This window comes from Bufo bufo, chromosome 7 (assembly GCF_905171765.1).
Source record: "Bufo bufo chromosome 7, aBufBuf1.1, whole genome shotgun sequence".
NCBI classification, from domain to species: Eukaryota; Metazoa; Chordata; class Amphibia; order Anura; family Bufonidae; genus Bufo; species Bufo bufo.
In genome coordinates this window covers 81,327,732-81,348,171 of record NC_053395.1, presented here as the reverse complement: position 1 = coordinate 81,348,171, position 20,440 = coordinate 81,327,732, and the positions used below count along the sequence as shown (strand labels likewise).

The following is a 20,440-nucleotide window of genomic DNA, read 5'->3' as shown; positions in this document are numbered from 1 at the left end:
GTTGGCCTGCCTTCTCAGGGACAGGAAACAATAGCGAGATCAGCCAATAAAGGGCCCCCTCCCTCTTACCTCTCCAGTTGTTTCCTGTCCCTCAGAAGGTCGGGATCGCGGATCAGCAGCTCGCGCAGCCTTTTCTTCATTGGTGGGTATCCTGACTGCCGGAGGGCCAGTGCAGGAGGAGGGTTCGCGGGACTAAGTTTGACTGTCCCTCCCTCCTCTTGGTGTAAATCCGGCGGACGCCGGTAACCCCGGGCTTTACCTCACGCGTCCTGCGAAGCATGGACCGGCGGATCTGTGGACAGCAGGGGGCGTTCCTGGGCCTGGGAACGCTCCCACGCGACTCCTCCATGCGCTGTGCTGACGTAGAAATCAGATGTCGGCACGGCAGGACGCACGGGGGGGAGGGGCTATGACGTCACCGGACCAGTAAGTAAAAACAGCGTGGACTGCCGGCGTTCCAGGCAGCTATCTGTTTCTGAGCAGCATGTCCCTGCAAGCTGGAACAGAGTCCCCTAAAAAGTCCACAGATGCTCCCAGGCCCTGATAAAAAATGCGAGAGTCTGCTTAAAAAAATGTGGGAATCCTCCACCGCAGTTCTAAGACCTGGAATCTCGGCAACCTATACAGCCAGAACCCTGTCCTTGTGGTTAGGTCAATTGGAGGAACACATAGAGTCTGGCACTCCAAGAGAAGACATACTAGCCTCAATCCCCATGTTAAAACAGGCCACAAACTTTATGGCGGACGCTTCCGCAGACATAGTAAAATTGTCAGCCAGAACAGCTGCCCTGTCCAATGCTTCACGTAGAGCAATTTGGTTAAGAACCTGGTCGGGGTATACGGCATCAAAAAACAAGCCATGTGCCTTGCCTTGCGAGGGGAAAAGAGTGTTTGGCTCAGCACTTGATGATATTTTAGAGAAAGCATCAGATAGAAAAAAAGGCTTTCCCACGGAATCAAAATTTTAGCATCAGAGGCGATCCTTTCGGCCCCAAAGACGTGGTAGATCTGATCAGAAGGAAAAAGAATCAGGAGCGTCTTGGCAAACATCCAGAGGAAAAGGGAAGGGGTTCCTGTTTAATCCAGAAAAGTCTTCCCGGCCCACTACCCAATGACTCCAGAGGAGCAGTAGGGGGAAAGCTCATGCATTTTTACTCAGCTTGGGTAAATATTCAGGCCTCCCCTTGGGTGCTAGGGGTGATAAAGGAAGGCTACAGTCAAATTCACCCGTCTCCCCCCAGACTGTTACATGGAAAACTCCGGACTAAGAGGAAAAAATCAGGAGGCGATGGACCAACAAATATCGCTCCTGTTAGAGAAGAGAGACATCATTCCAGTACCAGTAGGGGAACAGAAGAAGGAATTCTATTCTCCTATATTTCTGGTGAGAAAACCAGTACGGTACTTTCAGGGCGATAATAAATTTAAAGACCCTAAACAAATACATTGTTTACAAAAAATTCAAAATGGAGACCGTAAAATCTGTGGTCAATCTTCTATCAAAAAATTGCTATATGATAACATTAGACCTGGCAGATGCCTACTATCACATTCCAATCCAGAAGAGAGACCAGAAGTTTCTAAGGACAGCGGTTTGGTTCCAGGGATCTCTATGCCACTATCAGTTTCAAGTTCTACCATTCGGTCTCAGCTCAACCCCAAGATTATTCACCAAGGTCATGATGGAAGTAGCAAAATTTTTTCATCTAGCAGGAATTTCCTTTGTACCGTACCTAGACTATTTTCTAACCACAGCCCCGTCAGAAAACCTTCTTCTGTGTCACCTTCAGATAATCCTTTTAACGCTAGCCGACCTGGGTTAGATAATAAACCAACAGAAGTCTTGTCTTCTCCCCTCACAGGAAAAAATCTTTTTATGAGTTCTACTGGACTCATGCCGTATGACTTCTTTTCTGCCGGAGCAGAAACAGAATCTAATTTCCAGTATCAAGAACTTCCAACGACAAAGGGTCGCCTCCTTCAGGGAAATAATGATAATCTTGGGACTCCTGACGTCAACAATTTTGTGTGTAAAGTGGGCTTAGCACCACTCAAGGATGCTTGAAGCATTCCTTCTAGAAAACTGGGACAAAAATCAGACATCCCTAAACAAGAGGATAAGAATCCCATCGTATCTGAAGATGACCCTATCCTGGTGGACGAACCAGTCAAATTTATCCCGGGGGGTGGAATGGAGACAGATGGACCAGTTAGTCATCACAACAGATGCCAGTCAGCAGGGCTGGGGAGCCCACATAGAGGAAGATGACACAGGGCTTATGGAAAAACAAAAAAGCTACAACAAGCTTCATCGAAATATGAGGGAACTAAGTGCGGTCTGGGAAGCCATAAAAATGTTTTCCCCCTCCATCTATCTGAAAAATGTAAAAATCCTCTCGGACAATTCTACCACAGTAGCCTACCTAAACAAACGGAGGAACAAGAAGCCGCTCCCTGTCTTTAGTCACGAGGAAGATCCTAAATTGGGCCGAGAAAAATTCTATGCTCTCTATCAGCAGCCCACGTAAGAGGAAAAGAAAATCAAGTGGCGGACTTCCTGAGCAGGGATCGGCTAAAGCCAGGAGAATGGAGCCTGAATAATCAGATCTTTGCTCAAATTTGTACCAGGTGGGGCACTCCAAAGATCTACCTATTTGCAACAAGAAAAAACAGGCAAGTCGTGGATTTCTTTTCCCTATCCTCTCTAGACCGGCCCCCTCGGACGCCCTGTCATCGCCTTGGCCTCAGGAACTTCTTTATGCGTTCCCGCCATTTCCTCTAATACCAAGGGTCATTTCCAAGATCCTGGAAGAGAAAACCCAAATTCTCCTAATCACTACCTTCTGGCCCAGGAGAACATGGTTTCCAACACTGAAAAATCTAGCAGGAGAAGAATTCTGGATTCTCCCGCTCCGACCAGATCTACTTCTCCAGGGACCAGTGATGCATCCCAGAGTCAACCAGCTTCGCTTGACAGCTTGGAAACTGAGAGGCGCATCTTGAGAGAAAAAGGATTCTCAGAGGCGGTAATCTCCACTCTATTGCAGAGTAGAAAACCGGTCACGTCAAAAATCTACTTGAGAGCCTGGGACTCCTTTTTACATTTTGGGGACGGCAGATGGGATCCCTGCAAGAAACCAGAGGTGACCCTAATCCTGGACTTCCTTCAGGCAGGACTTGATAAAGGTCTATCTGTAAGTACCCTCAGAGTCCAAGTAGCGGCTCTAAGCACTTTTCTGAATAGCAAGCTTTCAGATTTGAATGTTGTCAAGAGATTTCTTAAGGGAGCAAGTAGAATTCGCCCTAGGCTTAGATCTTCTGTCCCTCCTTGGGACTTAAATCTGGTCCTATCCAGACTAATGCATCCGCCTTTTGAACCCATTGAAGAGATCTCCTTGAGAACATTAACACTCAAAACAGTATTCTTATTAGCGATCACTACTGCAAGAAGAATAGGAGAAATCCAGGCTTTCTCTATTTTACCTCCCTATCTTACGGTTTTAGAGGATAGAATTATATTAAAACATGCTCCTGAGTTCCTTCCCAAGGTGGTGTCCAGGTTCCACTGTCAGCAGGAAATCACTCTCCCCTCCTTTTGTTCCCAGGCGTCATCGGATAAGGAAAAATTGTTCCATAACCTAGATGTTAGAAGATGCGTTCTACAGTGCTTAGAAGCAACCAAGAATCTGAGAAATTCATTGAAAGCTCATTCCACCAGAACATTGTCAGCATCCTGGCCTGAGGGCGCCTCAGCCTCATTGGAAGATATCTGTCGAGCAGCCACATGGTCCAACCCTTGTACCTTTTTTAAGTATTAGAAGCTGGACGTTTCTACCAATAGAGACTTATCCTTTGGCCGCAGAGTACTATCTGCGGTGGTCCCACCCGTGTCATGTCTCCTATGTTATTCCTCCAGGTAGTGCTGTTGTGGAGGTGTGGGGAAAAGACATAAATTACTCTACCGGTAATTGGATTTTCCTTTAGCCTCAACAACGGCACAGGATTCCCACCCTTTAAAAAAAAAAAAGGGAGTATATGGATATATATATTCACATGTATTTACTTTCAAATACCTTTTTGTTATGTGTTATGAGCCGTTTCTCTTTTTGCGGCACACTATTGAGTTTGAAGAACCTTATTTCAAGGGATATTACCTCTGTTGTTTATGTTTATACCCTATTGAAATTTCTTTGTTTCATGCCTATTCTGAGTCCTAGGTTAATAACTGGAGAGGTAAGAGGGAGGGGGACCTTTTATTGGCTGATCTCGCTATTGTTTCCTGTCCCTGAGAAGGCAGGCCAAACTCCAGGTAGTGCCGTTGTGGAGGCTAAAGGAAAATCCAATTACCGGTGAGAGTAATTTATGTCTTTCGACTTTTTTTTTTTTTTTGCTGGAGATAAAACCGTAGCATGGTATGGTTTTCTCTTTTGCCTGATCAGTCAAAATGACTGAACTGAAAACCTCCTGATACATCCTGAACGGATTACTATCCATTCAGAATGCATGGGGATATGCATGATCCGTTCTTTTCCGGTATAGAGCCCCTGTGACGGAACTCTATGCTGGAAAAGAAAAACTAGTGTGAAAGTACCGTTAGATGTAAAAAAACAGAGTTTTAAGGTTTTTTTATTAACTTGTATTTAATGAAAACTTCTTTAAGGACAATTGTCAGGCAAAAAATGTTAGGTCACGTTCATTTTGCATTGAAAGGACTCATCTTTCAGATTTTTTTATTTTTTATTTTTCAGATCAGAATGTACAGAATTCCACATAGAAAGATCTGCATTCACAGAAAAAAACCTTACAACTGGTGCTGTGACCTATCATGAGGGAAGACCTGCCTTACTGATCAGTAGTACAAGCTGGACTGGTATTGCTGCTTTTCTTTCCCTTTTCTCACATGGGACAATAATAATTAATTTAAACACAGACTTTATATTTTCGGTATTATGTAATTGTAAGTAGTCATTACCCTTAGTACGGTAGAGTATTTATACAGAGAAGTATTCTCTGAATTCAGCATGAATCTAGGACTCTATACTGACATGGTTTTACCCCTAGAACCACCATTTCTGAGACATACCACAACTTGACCATTTCCTTGAATCCTTAAGCAATCTTGTCTTCCTTGGACAAAATACTTGCATTACAGCTATAAGAAGGGAAGGGTGCTGGTTGTATGCTACTAACTACTGGTCTGTTGTGTTATAATGCAATATTTTTTGGTTTCTACAGAGGATGAAGACTTCAGTGTATTGTTATCTGCACTGCAAGGTACGTGCATATTGTGATCTCTGCTTTTTTTTTACTTTCCAGACCCTGTTGTCCAGCAAGCAGGACGTACTGTCACTCTCAAGATGTATTACACCTGGTTTAGAGAAAAAAAAGTCCACCCATGATTTGATCTTTAATGAAACACACACTTTGCAGGGATGGCTTGGCTGCTATTATTTTTTAAAGGCTTAGAATGGCATAAAAAGGAATCTGTACTCTCCTTACCTATCCCCTGCTAACCCCGTGCTGAAACTTCCTGGGTCCCTCGCTGTTCTCCAGTGATTGACCAAGTGGTCATTTCCTGTGTGTAGAGTGGGAACAGGAAGAGGTGACCAGGGAAGGGACCCAGAATTCATCAGAGCAGCAGGGAATCGGTCATGTCAGTATTGCTGTTCTTTATGTCTTTCTGACCATTAAAGAAAATTACCGCCCTTTTTAATATAATAGGTTGCAAGTCAGAAATCTGCAGTATAACTTTGACATTTTTTTATATACTATGAGTATTAGGCTGTCTTTACATTAGTGCTAGAGATCCAGCAGGCTGTTCGGCAGGGAACAGCCTGCCAGATCTCTATGCATTGCCGGAAGCTTGAAAGTCGTGCAGCAGTTTTCTTCCGGCCGATTTTTCTTTTTTGCTAGGTTGCGGCCGAATCTCCACGGGTCCCCATTATAGTTAATGGGGCCGGACAGACGTTTAAGCTACCGGAAATGACGGAATGTAGAGAGATCTGACGGGCTGTTCTGGCAGCTAGCGCTAGTGCCTTTTATACAGCTTAACATACCACAAACAGTCCCAAAATACACATAGATTTGCGTTCACTAATAGTGATCCTATGCGATAGAGTGCCCTATAGTAACGTACCCACTCAGTGTACATAAACATACACAAACAAAAGATAAACGGAGACTAAAACGGGTGTAGTAGCAAAATATAAATATACTTTATTGAATGATACATAAGCAATTAATTATACATGATGTAATGCATCAGATAAAAAAGGTGGACTACACCTGAGGGGACATAACAGTCACACGAAAATGAGGGAAAAGGGCAGTGAAGCAACCAAAAATCTAAGACATTTACCAAGCAACCTGACACATAAGGATGTCACATCTATTCGTCATAAATGTCAAAAAGACAGTACAAATATAGATCTCCAAGCATACATATGCATATAAAAGAGAGACCTATCCAATGTGTATAAAAATGTCACAAATGTCCAGATTGTATTAGCATGCACTCACATGTCTCCACATGGGCATAAAAAGCTGCCAGTGCGCTATGAACAGGATCCCACATGGAGACATGCATGTGCACAACAATCATTCACTTTAATGGTCCCATACACATGCGCATAGTATCATCTGTCTCTTATATAGAGAGCGAAACCCTATATGCATGTGTGAGCATGCACATAAATATCACCAAAAAGGCAAATAAGGCTGCTGCCAGTGCTTTAAGATAGAGGCATATATGGAAATATACAGGGAATAATCGCCTAGATACCCGCATCCACAAAGTGAAAACAGGGATCGCAGAGATCAACCCCTGCAACATGCACCAAGTAACTAAATATGCCACAAAGAAAAATTATTGTTACAGCAAAAGGCAGCCTCACACTATAAGGTTACATACCCATAAGAATAGAAAACTGTCCAACTCAGGAGAGCCACGTACCCCAACGCCCGTTTTGGCTGCGATGCCTTCTTCTGGGGGATGTGGCTCGTCCTTCACATGTGTCCATATTTAAAATGCCTGGCTCACCTGTGTGTAATTCAATTAAATTCGCAGACTCCTTCGTCTGCCAAAAGTGACGTCACATCACCAGAGAAAAGATAGGCGTGCCCCGATGGCCAGACAGGGGGAGTGCACGCAATTCCGCCTCATGACGCGGCGGTCACGTGATGCCAGTCACGTGACCGCTCGCGTCATGTGTCAGGAAGGTCTTTAAACCATAGTGCAAGAAATACTCCTGCACCAGGAACGTCCTCCAACCCGGTAATGTACTAAATTTAAAGGCATAGATTAAATACCGCTATAAATATATGCAGATATCCCATCATATATTGATAAATAAATAGCTGCAAAACAAATTCATGTGTAAATACAATGAATAATAATAAATAAATAAGTGCTAAAAAAAGAGGAAGACAATTCATAATATACAGAATACAAGATACATGTAGTGAATAATAAGAGATGTGAAACATCACATCTCCCATCCATACATGTGGTGAATAATAAGATGTGAACCATCACATCTCCCATACACCCATGCAATAAGCACAGAATGTGCATCAACTCATAATTTCATGTGAAGCAATTAATACGTGAAAGAAAATTGATATATACATAAAAATATAAATGTATAAAAATATATACAAATCTGCCTATACATGATATAATTAATAAATACAAAAATAGTGCAGAGTGTATCTCATACATATGTAAAGTATATCTCATATATAGACAAACAATTCTCCATACTCATTGACACATATCTACATGTTGATAGCAGCAATTCAGGTTGACCAAAATAATGGGCCTTCAATATATATTTTTTTCAGAGTTTCTACAGGGGTCATCAAAAGATGTAAATAACGACACACACATGTGGTGAAATAAGTGAGCTAGGTAAAAGAATAAAAAAAGTTAGCAAAAAACGAGCACAATATATGTAAACTATATAAAGAAATAACTGTATATAGACATAAAAATAAATATAGAAATAAGAATGAACCTATACATAAAAACTGGAGTGGCACTCGGAGAAAAGGGGCGAAACCCAGGACATCATTAAGACCCCTTGGTTGCATGGTGTCCAGGGTCCAAATCCACCTTGTCTCGCGCTTCATGACATTTCCACCTCTCCTTCCCAAATTCACGTGGTCAATGCCACGTATTTTCAGGAGGGATGAATTTCCCTGATGAAATTTCTTAAAATGTTTGGGAATGGGCAGGGTGGATTTGATTTAAATCACTATAGTCAGTAAGGCTTGATTTAAATCATAGTTGTCTACATAAAGACTAATTCTTGCTGGTATAACTCATAATATGCAAATAGATGAAGATTTTTTGAATAACAACTTTTCATATTAGTTTGATTAGGTTGATTCTGCATTCATAGGTTTGTAGAAGTTAGGATTAAGGTCTTCTCAACTCTGTTGTGAAGAAGAGGCATGTGATCTCTGCTGAGTCAAATTCAGTTTTGAGAACTGCAAAAGTAAACCAAGCATCTGTGATAATATCTTGTAGGCAGAGAAACTGCCCAATAATCTTACAAAAACCTCTGGAAGAGCATGACATTGTGAATGGATTAATGGAATTTATTTACCAAAAAGATTACACATATAGAAACATAGAATGTGTTGGCAGATAAGAACCATTCAGCCCATCTAGTCTGTCCAATATAGGCCTTGACCCTATCTTATATGAAGGATGGCCTTATGACTATCCCATGCATGCTTAAACTCATTCACTGTATTTGCAGCTACCACTTCTGCAGGAAGGCTTTACCATGCATCCACTACTCTCTCAGTAAAGTAATACTTCCTGATATTACTTTTAAACCTTTGCCCCTCTAATTTAAAATGATGTCCTCTTGTAGCAATTTTTCTTCTTTTAAATATTCTCTCCTCTTTTACCTTGTTGATTCCCTTTATGTATTTAAAAGTTTCTATCATATCCCCTCTGTCTCGTCTTTCTTCCAAGCTATACATGTTACGGTCCTTTAATCTTTCCTGGTAAGTTTTATCCTGTAATCCATGTACCAGTTTAGTAGCTCTTCTCTGAACTCTCTCCAAAGTATCAATATCCTTCTGGAGATATGGCCTCCAGTACTGAGCACAATACTCCAAATGAGGTCTCACTAGTGCTCTGTAGAGCGGCATGAGCGCCTCCCTCTTTCTACTAGTAATGCCTCTCCCTATACACCCAAGCATTCTGCTAGCATTTCCTGCTGCTCTGTGACATTGTCTGCCTACCTTTAAGTCTTCTGAAATAATGATCCCTAAATCCCTTTCCTCAGATACTGAGGTTAGGACTGTATCACTGATTTTATATTCTGCTCTTGGGTTTTTACGCCCCAGGTGCATTATCTTGCACTTATCAACATTAAATTTTAGTTGCCAGATTTTTGACCATTACTCTAGTTTTCCTAAATCCTTTTCCATTTGTTGTATCCCTCCAGGAACATCAACCCTGTTACAAATCTTTGTGTCATCAGCAAAAAGACACACCTTACCATCGAGGCCTTCTGCAATTTCGCTGATAAAGATATTAAACAATATGGGTCCCAGAACAGACCCCTGAGGTACCCCACTGGTAACAAGACCATGGTCAGAATATACTCCATTGACTACAACCCTCTGTCTGTCCCTCAGCCACTGCCTAATCCATTCAACAATATGGGAGTCCACTTACAGCCTTATTCTACATAATTAAAAAACGAATCTTTATTTCATGATGGAATAACCTTTGGATGGTAATATATTTTCCTCCAAAAAGCATTTTATATATAAAAAAAAAAAAATCTGATTTTAACCTCTTAAGGACATAGGGCGTACAGGTACGCCCTTGTGCCCTGGTACTTAAGGACACAGGGCGTACATGTACGCCCTGTGTATTTTCGATCACTGCCGTGCGGCTGGCAGTGATCGGAACCCGGTGCCTGCTCAAATCATCGAGCAGGCACCTAGGCTAAATGCGCGGGGGGGTCCCGTGACCCCCCCATGTCGGCGATCGCGGCAAACCGCAGGTCAATTCAGACCTGCGGTTTGCTGCGATTTCTGAAGTTTCTGGTCCCCGCAGTCCCTGACCGCAGGGATCAGAAACTTTATATGCCAAAAAAAAAGTTTTATTTACCCCCCCCTGCACCCCCGAATGATTTTTATGGTGGCGGGAGGTGCAGGGGGAGGGTTGCGGGCGGTGTGGGCGGTGCGGGAGGCGGGCGGTGCGGCAGGCGGGATCGCGATCCCCCGCCCGCCTCCCCTTGTATAATCGTTGGTGTCTAGTGGGGATACCAGGGTGCCAGCACATTGCTGGCACCCTGGTATAAACGGCTGACATCTGCGATGCGATGTCAGCCGTTTAACCCTTTCCATACAGCGGTCCGTACGGACCGCTGTATGGAAAAGGTTAACAGCGCAGGGAGCTCCCTCCCTCTCCCATCGGGGGGCTGCTGTGCCTTTACAGCCCCCCGATGGGGAGGGAGAGAGCCCCCAGAGAGCCCCCCGAGAGATCCCCTCCTTACCCTTCCCCGTCTGCGAAGTTCTGAGCAGTACTGAGCAGACGGGGAAGGTTCCCATGGCAACAGGACGCCTCTCAGGCGTCCTGCTGTCCATGGTGCTGAACAGATCTGTGCTGAATGGCATAGATCTGTTCAGTGTAAGTAAAATACAGTACAGAACAATATATATTGTACTGTACTGTATTATTCAGACATCAGACCCACTGGATCTTCAAGAACCAAGTGGGTCTGGGTCAAAAAAAAGTGAATAAAAGTGAAAAAAAAGTAAAAATCAAAAAACACATTTATCACTGATAAAAAATGAAAAAAATAAAATTCCCTACACATGTTTGGTATCGCCGCGTCCGTAACGACCTGATCTATAAAACGGTCATGTTACTTTACCCGAACGGTGAACACCATAAAAATAAAAAATAAAAAACTATGATGAAATTGAAATTTTGCCCACCTTACTTCCCAAAAAAGGTAATAAAAGTGATCAAAAAAGTCGCATGTACGCCAAAATTGTAACAATCAAACCGTCATCTTATCCCGCAAAAATCATACCCTACCCAAGATAATCGCCCAAAAACTGAAAAAACTATGGCTCTTAGACTATGGAAACACTAAAACATGATTTTTTTTTGTTTCAAAAATGAAATCATTGTGTAAAACTTACATAAATAAAAAAAAAGTATACATATTAGGTATCGCCGCGTCCGTATCGCCCGGCACAAAAAGTGTAATAGCAAGCAATCAAAAAGTCATATGCACCCCAAAATAGATGCCAATCAAACCGTCATCTCATCCCGCAAAAAATGAGACCCTACTTAAGATAATCGCCCAAAAACTGAAAAAACTATGGCTCTTAGACTATGGAGACACTAAAACATTTTTTTGGTTTTAAAAATGAAATCATTGTGTAAAACGTACATAAATAAAAAAAATTGTATACATATTAGGTATCTCCGCGTCCGTGACAACCTGCTCTATAAAATTACCACATGATCTAACCTGTCAGATGAATGTTGTAAATAACAAAAAAAAAACGGTGCCAAAAAAGCTATTTCTTGTTACCTTGCCGCACAAAAAGTGTAATATAGAGCAACCAAAAATCATATGTACCCTAAACTAGTACCAACAAAACTGCCACCCTATCCCGTAGTTTCTAAAATGGGGTCACTTTTTTGGAGTTTCTACTCTAGGGGTGCATCAGGGGGGCTTCAAATGGGACATGGTGTCAAAAAAACCAGTCCAGCAAAATATGCCTTCCAAAAACCATATGGTGTTCCTTTCCTTCTGCGCCCTGCCATGTGCCCGTACAGCTGTTTACGACCACATATGGGGTGTTTCTGTAAACTACAGAATTAGGGCCATAAATAATGAGTTTTGTTTGGCTGTTAACCCTTGCTTTGTAACTGGAAAAAAAATATTAAAATGGAAAATCTGCCAAAAAAGTGAAATTTTGAAATTGTATCTCTATTTTCCATTAAATCTTGTGCAACACCTAAAGGGTTAGCAAAGTTTGTAAAATCAGTTTTGAATACCTTGAGGGGTGTAGTTTCTTAGATGGGGTCACTTTTATGGAGTTTATAATCTAGGGGTGCATCAGGGGGGCTTCAAATGGGACATGGTGCCAAAAAAACAGTCCAGCAAAATCAGCCCTCCAAAAACCAAACGGCGCACCTTTCACTCTACGCCCCGCTGTGTGCCCGTACAGTAGTTTACGGCCACATATGGGGTGTTTCTGTAAACAGCAGAGTCAGGGCAATAAAGATACAGTCTTGTTTGGCTGTTAACCCTTGCTTTGTTAGTGGAAAAAATGGGTTAAAATGGAAAATTAGGCAAAAAAATGAAATTCTCAAATTTCATCGCCATTTGCCAATAACTCTTGTGCAACACCTAAAGGGTTAACGACGTATGTAAAATCAGTTTTGAATACCTTGAGGGGTGTAGTTTCTTAGATGGGGTCACTTTTAGGGAGTTTCTCCTCTAGGGGTGCATCAGGGGGCTTCAAATGGGACATGGTGTAAATAAACCAGTCCATAAAAATCAGCCTTCCAAAAACCAAACGGCGCACCTTTCACTCTACGCCCCGCTGTGTGGCCGTACAGTAGTTTACGGCCACATATTGGGTGTTTCTGTAAATGGCAGAGTCAGGGCAATAAAGATACAGTCTTGTTTGGCTGTTAACCCTTGGTTTGTTAGTGGAAAAAATGGGTTAAAATGAAAAATTAGACAAAAAAAATGAAATTCTCAAATTTCCTCCCTATTTGCCAATAACTCTTGTGCAACACCTAAAGGGTTAACAACGTATGCAAAATCAGTTTTGAATACCTTGAGGGGTGTAGTTTCTTAGATGGGGTCATTTTTGGGTGGTTTCTATAATGTAAGCCTCGCAAAGTGACTTGAGACCTGAACTGGTCCCTAGAAATTGAGTTTTTGTAAATTTCGGAAAAATTTCAAGATTTGCTTCTAAACTTCTAAGCCTTATAACATCCCCAAAAAATAAAATATCATTCCCAAAACAATTCAAACATGAAGTAGACATATGGGGAATGTAAAGTCATCACAATTTTTGGGGGTATTACTATGTATTACAGAAGTAGAGAAACTGAAACTTTGAAATTTGCTAATTTTTTTCAAATTTTTGTTAAATTAGGTATTTTTTGGTGCAAAAAAAATTTTTTTTTTGACTCCATTTTACCAGTGTCATGAAGTACAATATGTGACGAAAAAACAATCTCAGAACGGCCTGGATAAGTCAAACCGTTTTAAAGTTATCAGCACTTAAAGGGACTCTGGTCAGATTTTCAAAAAATGGCCTGGTCCTAAGGTGTAAAAAGGCTGTGTCCTTAAGGGGTTAAATCAAAAAAATCTTTTTTTTTTAATTTATTTTTAAGATTTTTTTTTAAAAGAATCATAGATTTTTATCCACCCTGGGAATGGGTTTCAGATTAACTAGCTCATCAACATCATTGGCCTTCTCAATATCTCGAATGTGTTCCCTTACTCAGATTTTTAATTCCCTGGTGGTAAGGCCTACATACATTTTTTGACATGGGCAAGTTGCATAGTACACTACTGCTTTGGTAGTGCAGGTAATACTGTGTCTGATCTGATACGTTTTGGTTTGAGTTGAGTTTGTAAAATCAGTGGCTTTCTTTATATTTGGACACGCTACGCACCTACCACAAGGGGAGCAACCCCATTTTTGTCCCTTAGAACCAAAAATTCCACCACTATCTGCAGGTCTATAATAACACTTGACTAGATGATCACGTAAATTCTTCGAGCGCCTGGCTACCAGTGATGGATGGGGAGACAGGTATTTCGCCAGGACCGAATCAGTCCAAATTGGCCAAAACCTTTTAAATAACTGATACATATCTTCCCATTGGGAATGATAGTTGGTAATGTACCTCATTAGGAGCTGTTGCATTGCTTGTTTTGTTTAACAGTCTTGTTCTCAGCCATAGCAACGTGCCCCTGCGCTTTGGGATGTGCTGACTGACCCCCTTTTTCATTATTTTAACAGGTTGATGCCTCACTTTGGGGTTCACCAGACACTCTCGTGCTGTACTTCTTGCTCTATTATAGGCGTACTTCTTGCTCTATTATAGGCTGATTTGTATATATTTTTATACATTTATATTTTTATGTATATATCCATTTTCTTTCACGTATTAATTGCTTCACATGAAATTATAGGTTGATGCACATTCTGTGCTTTATGCACAATTTTGGAGTGTGTATGGGAGATGTGATGGTTCACATCTTATTATTCACCACATCTTATTATTCACCACATGTATGGATGGGAGATGTGATGTTTCACATCTCTTATTATTCACTACATGTATCTTGTATTCTGTATATTATGAATTGTCTTCCTCTTTTTTAGCACTTTATTTATTATTTATTGTATTTACACATGAATTGGTTTTGCAGCTATTTATTTATCAATATATGATGGGATATCTGCATATATTTATAGCGGTATTCAATCTATGCCCTTAAATTTAGTACATTACCGGGTTGGAGGACGTTCCTGGTGCAGGAGCATTTCTTGCACTATGGTTTAAGGACCTTCCTGACACATGACTTGAGCGGTCACGTGACTGGCCATCGGGCGGCGGGGCACGCCTATCTTTTCTCCAGTGATGTGACGTCACTTTTGGCAGACGAAGGAGTCTGCAAATTTAATTGAATTACACACAGGTGAGACAGGCATTTTAAATATGGACACACGTGAAGGACGAGCCACATCCCCCAGAAGAAGGCATCTCAGCCAAAACGGGCGTCGGGGTACGTTGCTCTCCTGAGTTGGACAGTTTTCTATTCTTATGGGTATGTAACCTTATAGTGTGAGGCTGCCTTTTGCTGTAACAATCATTTTTCTTTGTGGCATATTAAGTTACTTGGTGCATGTTGCAGGGGTTGATCTCTGCGATCTTTGTTTTCACTTTGTGGATGCGGGTATCTAGGCGATTATTCCCTGTATATTTCCATATATGCCTCTATCTTAAAGCAGCCTTATTTGCCTTTTTGGTGATATTTATGTGCATGCTCACACATGCATATAGGGTTTGGCTCTCTATATAAGAGACAGATGATACTATGTGCATGTGTATGGGACCATTAAAGTGAATGATTGTTGTGCACATGCATGTCTCCATGTGGGATCCTGTTCATAGCGCACTGGCAGCTTTTTATGTCCATGTTGAGACATGTGAGTGCATGCTAATACAATCTGGACATTTGTGACATTTTTATACACATTGGATAGGTCTCTTTTATATGCATATGTATGCTTGGAGATCTATATTTGTATTATGGTCGTGGCTACGGATACTGGAGCTTGCGCAGTGAAGCCCAGGAAAACCTAACCGTATTGCTAACTAAGTAGGCCTGGATTGTGCCCGTAGCCGCGAACGTGGGTAGCCTATAAGGGGCCAAAAAGTCAAGCAAAAGGTAGATTAGTATTTTTATTGAAGGGTACACTGTTTACAATGCCAGTTTACGGAAAACGTCTGAAATTTCCTGATGCGGATTGGGAATGTACCTGGTGAAGCAATATGATTCCCAACGTCCTATCTTGCGGATGATATGACTGGGTACGTTGTTCTTGGAGGCTGCGAAAGCTGCCCCGATCCAAAACGAGTGACCTGATATGGTTTTGGGATCGAAACCTAGGCCTGCAACTAGTAGACGAATGTGGGAAACGAATTGCGCGGTCGTGAGGGGCTTAGATTTGAAGGGCAGCAGCGGGCTGTCTGGGGAGGAATGGCCCAAGGACCTCATTAACTGGTTGAAGACCTGGACTGGGCACCATTTGTTGAATAACCTGAAATGCTTAACTTGGACTGGAGGCCCTGATTGCGACGTTTTGGTGGAAGGCAGTAGCAAGATGAAACGGTCATGACTCCAAGCTAGCTGGCTCTTGGTCAGACCCTTGGATTTTGGGGAGAAACCTGTGAATTCCCCTGGCCGCAAAAACCCATAGAAACCTAAACACATGGCCGCTTTTATAATGGTGCTGGGATGGAGCCCGAAAGGGTTGCATGGTAGGAGTGTATGGCAGGCTGCTTTTTTGAATCCCCCTAAGGACAGCCCTGATGGCGGGGGACGCGAATATCGCCTTACTACCGGGATGTTTGAGAGTGAAGTAGTATTGCACCCCTGCCATGTACAATCTGATAGAATTGTAGCCAAGTTTAGGTGATGGTGACAATAAGCTAAAAAAGCCATCAAATAGGTGGTCCTATACGTGCCGCTCCTAGGATGGAGACGTGAAAATTTTTGGAAGCTGTTCCAACCGGTTTTATAGTTTCTAGCCATGTTAACTGATAGTGATTTTTGTATGAGGGATTTGGCGGGTGAAATGATTTGCGCTTGTCCATGCGTAGGGTGTTGAACTCTGGAGGGGACAATCCTGCTGGCTCCGCCTCCGGCATGACCTGGAAGAAATGGTGGAAATGGAAGCGTGACAGTGCGTCAGCCGCGGAATTCTGGACCCCCTGGATGTGTCTGCATGAAACCTGAAAATTGTGCTGTAGGGAGAGATACTAATTTACGGACGAAAGGCATGATATGATTTTGATCTGCCTTTGGTAATGTCCACTACCGTCTGATTGTCCGTAATGAATGTCACCGGGGAGTTTGCCCATTGCCTGCCCCAAACTTGTGCGGCCGCTACAATTGGGTATATTTCTAGGAGGGGGGAGGATCTGAGGTACTCGCTGAGAGAAGAGATTTCGGGAGGCCACTGGCCTGCGAACCACTGGTTGTTGTAGATGGCTGCGAAACCTTTGGAGGCAGCTGCGTCTGAAAAAATGGTGGGAGAAGAGGGACGCCATTGAGGGACTAATAGGGAGATCCCATTCCAGCAGGTCAGGAAGGAACTCCACATGGATAAATCAGCCATCGCTTGGGAGTCCAGGACTATCGGGGAGTCCTGCTCTGTGGCTGTCGGGAGCAGATCCTATAATCTATATAAGAAGGCCTTGCCCTGGGGCATGATTCTGGCGGCGAAGTTCAGCATGCCTAGCAGGGATTGTAATTCCTGCTTCGAGACGACCCTGCAACCCACAAATCTGGAAATGACTTCCTTGATTTTTGACAGTTTGTCCTATGCCGAGGAAAGTGATGGTGGTTGAGGGCCCTTCAATTTTGGAAGGGGTGACAGGAATGTGGAGGCTGGCAAAAACCTGGAGGAGGCTGTAGAGTTTGCAGGGTGAGGCGTTCGGTTGTTCTATCAACAGAAAGTCATCCAGATAATGGATGACCATGGGGCACTCAGTGGTTGACCAGGACCCAGTGGAGGGCTTGGGCGAACTGGTCAAAAAGCCATGGACTACTTTTGGAGCCGAAGGTGAGGCGGTTGGCGAAATAGTACAAGCCGTCCCATTTTAAACCGTAGAATTTCCAGAGTTGTGGGTTGATGGGCAGCAACTTGAAGGCATCTGCCAGGTCTGCCTTGGACAGCCAAGCCCCTTGGCCTGCCAGGAGGATGAGAGAGGTGGCTTCACTGAGAGAGGAGTATTTCATTGAACTCCTCACACGGGACTAGGGAGTTGAGGCTGGGAATGTTCGAACCATGAGGAGCTGAGAGGTCATAAATTGAATCATTTTTTTTTTTATTAGAATTTTTTTTGGTGACTATGCCGATAGGGTTTATCCTCCAGTAATCAAAGGGAATTCTAGAGAAGGGCCCGATGAGGAAACCCTTCTCCAGTTCCGCCTGGACCAGAGGACCCACCGAAGCGGCATCGGAAACTGCGGACCTGAGGTTGGGGCCTTCCCAAGACGACTGAGGAAGGGCCACAAGACCAGTGTGGAAACCCTTGATTAGGAAGTGAACCTGGTGGGGGTTGTGATGATCACGGAGAAGTGCGGCTAGCAGGTCCACGTTGACCACGCTTAGGCTACTTTCACACTTGCGTTGTTCTTTTCCGGCATAGAGTTCCGTCACAGGGGCTCTATACCGGAAAAGAACTGATCAGGTATGTCCCCATGCATTCTGAATGGAGAGTAATCCGTTCAGTTTGCATCAGGATGTCTTCAGTTCAGTCGTTTTGACTGATCAGGCAAAAGAGAAAACCGTAGCATGCTACGGTTTTATCTCCGGCTAAAAAAACTGAAGACTTGCCTGAATGCCGGATCAGGCATTTTTTCCCATAGGAATGTATTAGTGCCGGATCCGGCATTCAGAATACCGGAATGCCGGATCCGTCCTTCCGGTATGCGCATGCGCAGACTGAAAAAAAGGTGAAAAAATAAATGCCGGATCCGTTTTTGCCGGATGACACCGGAAAGACGGATCCGGCATTTCAATGCATTTTTTCGACTGATCAGGCATTTTTAAGACTGATCAGGATCCTGATCAGTCTTACTAATGCCATCAGTTAGCATACATTTTGCCTGATCCGGCAGGCAGTTCCGGCGACGGAACTGCTTGCCGGATCTCTCTGCCGCAAGTGTGAAAGTAGCCTTAGTCACTTGTTTCTGGCAGTTCTGTTTGGGCAAACAGACAGGGGGTGGGCCCTGAAACAAGTGGAGCAGACATGGAGCGCTCGGCACTGATTGTAATTGCAGGTTGCAAAGTTTTAATTGTTGCACACCTGACTGTTACCTAGGAAAACTATGGGGCGACCCAGTTTGTCCGTGCCCGTGTTGTGTCTTGGCTGGGACCCCGAGGTGCCTGCCACAGGCCTAGGCTGGAACGTTGGAAGGCTGGGATTTGGACACCAATCCAAATCCCCTTCAGGTACAAAGGAGCTGCAGCTCCTTTGTACCTGATGAAGGGGAGTGATTCCCCGAAACGCGTTGTATTGCTGCAATAAAAGATTCCTTCCTGACCCTGGTGACTGGTAGACGGTAATTCGCGCCGTGGGACGTGTTTCGTTTTCTTGCAAAGACAGAAGAGATGCCTGCTGCACGAACAAGTGGATTAAGGTGAGTTAAATTTTATTTATTTATTTTTTAACCCCTCCAGCGCTATTTTACTATGCATTCTGTATTCAGAATGCCATTATTTTCCCTTAAAACCATGTTATAAGGGGTAATAATGATCGGGTCTCCATCCCGATCGTCACCTGGCAACCGTGCGTGAAAATCGCACCGCATCCGCACTTGCATGCGATTTTCACGCAACCCCATTCATTTTCTATGGGGCCTGCGTTGTGTGAAAATCGCAGCATGCTCTATTTTGTGCGTTTTTCACGTAACACACAAGTGATGCGTGAAAATCACCGCTCATGTGAACAGCCCCATAGAAATGAATGGGTCGGGATTCAGTGCGGGTGCAATGCGTTTAACTCGCGCATCGCATCCGCGCGGAATACTCGCCTGTGTGAAAGGGGCCTTAGGGTACTTTCCCACTAGCGTTTTTCTTTTCCGCCACGAAGTTCCGTCCTAGGGGCTCAATACTGGAAAAGAACTGTTCAGTTTTATCCCCATGCATTCTAAATTGAGAGTAATCCGTTCAGGATGTCTTCAGTTCAGTCTTTTCTGACTGATCAGGACAGAGATAAAACCGCAGCATGCTACGGTTTTATCTCCGGCCAAAAACACTGAACACTTTTTTTTTTTTTTTGCCATAGGAATGTATTAGTATTAGTTCAAAATACCGGAATGTCTGCGCAGACCGAAAAAAAGGTGAAAAAAATTAATGCTGGATCCGTTTTTCCAGATCACACCGGAAAAACTGATCCGGCATTTCAATGCATTTGTAAGACGGATCTGGATCCTGATCAGTCTTACAAATGCAATCAGTTGGCATACGTTTTGACAGATCCGGCAGGCAGTTGCGGCAAAGTTGGCGGATCACTTTGCCGCAAGTGTGAAAGTAGCCTTAGCACAGCATACAGCCTCGCTTGACTTTTTCAGTTAGACCATTCACTGTGGCCTGAGGGGGAAGGGGATGAGTGACTCCATTAGATCATTAAATATTACACTGATGAGTGCAATGCTCTTCCGTGGGCATCTTTTATCTAGGCCTATGAAGAGAACAAAAGAGCCTTCATACTGTTATCCAGATTCTACATCTATTTATTTAGTTTATGCACTTATATAGCGCTACTATATTCCACAGCGTTTTACAGACATTAACATCCAACTGTCCCCAATGGGTCTCACAATGTAAGTTCCCTATCAGTATGTCTTTGGAGAGTGGCAGGAAACCCATGGAAACAGGGAGAGCACATACAAACTCCGGGTCGTATTCGAACCTAGGACCCCAGTGCTTCAAGGCACCAGTGCTAACCACTGAGCCACCGTGCTGCCATACATCTACATTTATACTATCCGATAACATCTTGCCTTCACAGCAGCAGTAAACTAGATATTGTGCTACAGAAGGACAATATTTTGTATTTCATTTTCAATGGTATAGTACTGAAATGAAAACCCACAAAAAGTCTAATGGAGCTCTGTAG

At 43.2% G+C, this 20,440-nt stretch overlaps 1 protein-coding gene across 3 annotated transcripts in view; it reads left to right on the top strand.

Annotated features, from left to right (window-relative positions):
- The window catches only part of ALG1 (ALG1 chitobiosyldiphosphodolichol beta-mannosyltransferase), a 70,249-nt gene that overhangs the window by 30,396 nt on the left and 19,413 nt on the right, over positions 1–20,440 (top strand). For all 3 annotated transcript variants that reach the window (XM_040439903.1, XM_040439904.1, XM_040439905.1), the window contains 2 exons: positions 4,749–4,870; positions 5,236–5,274. In XM_040439903.1, the coding sequence (XP_040295837.1) occupies positions 4,749–4,870; positions 5,236–5,274 (161 nt within the window). The remainder of the gene's footprint in view (positions 1–4,748; positions 4,871–5,235; positions 5,275–20,440) is intronic.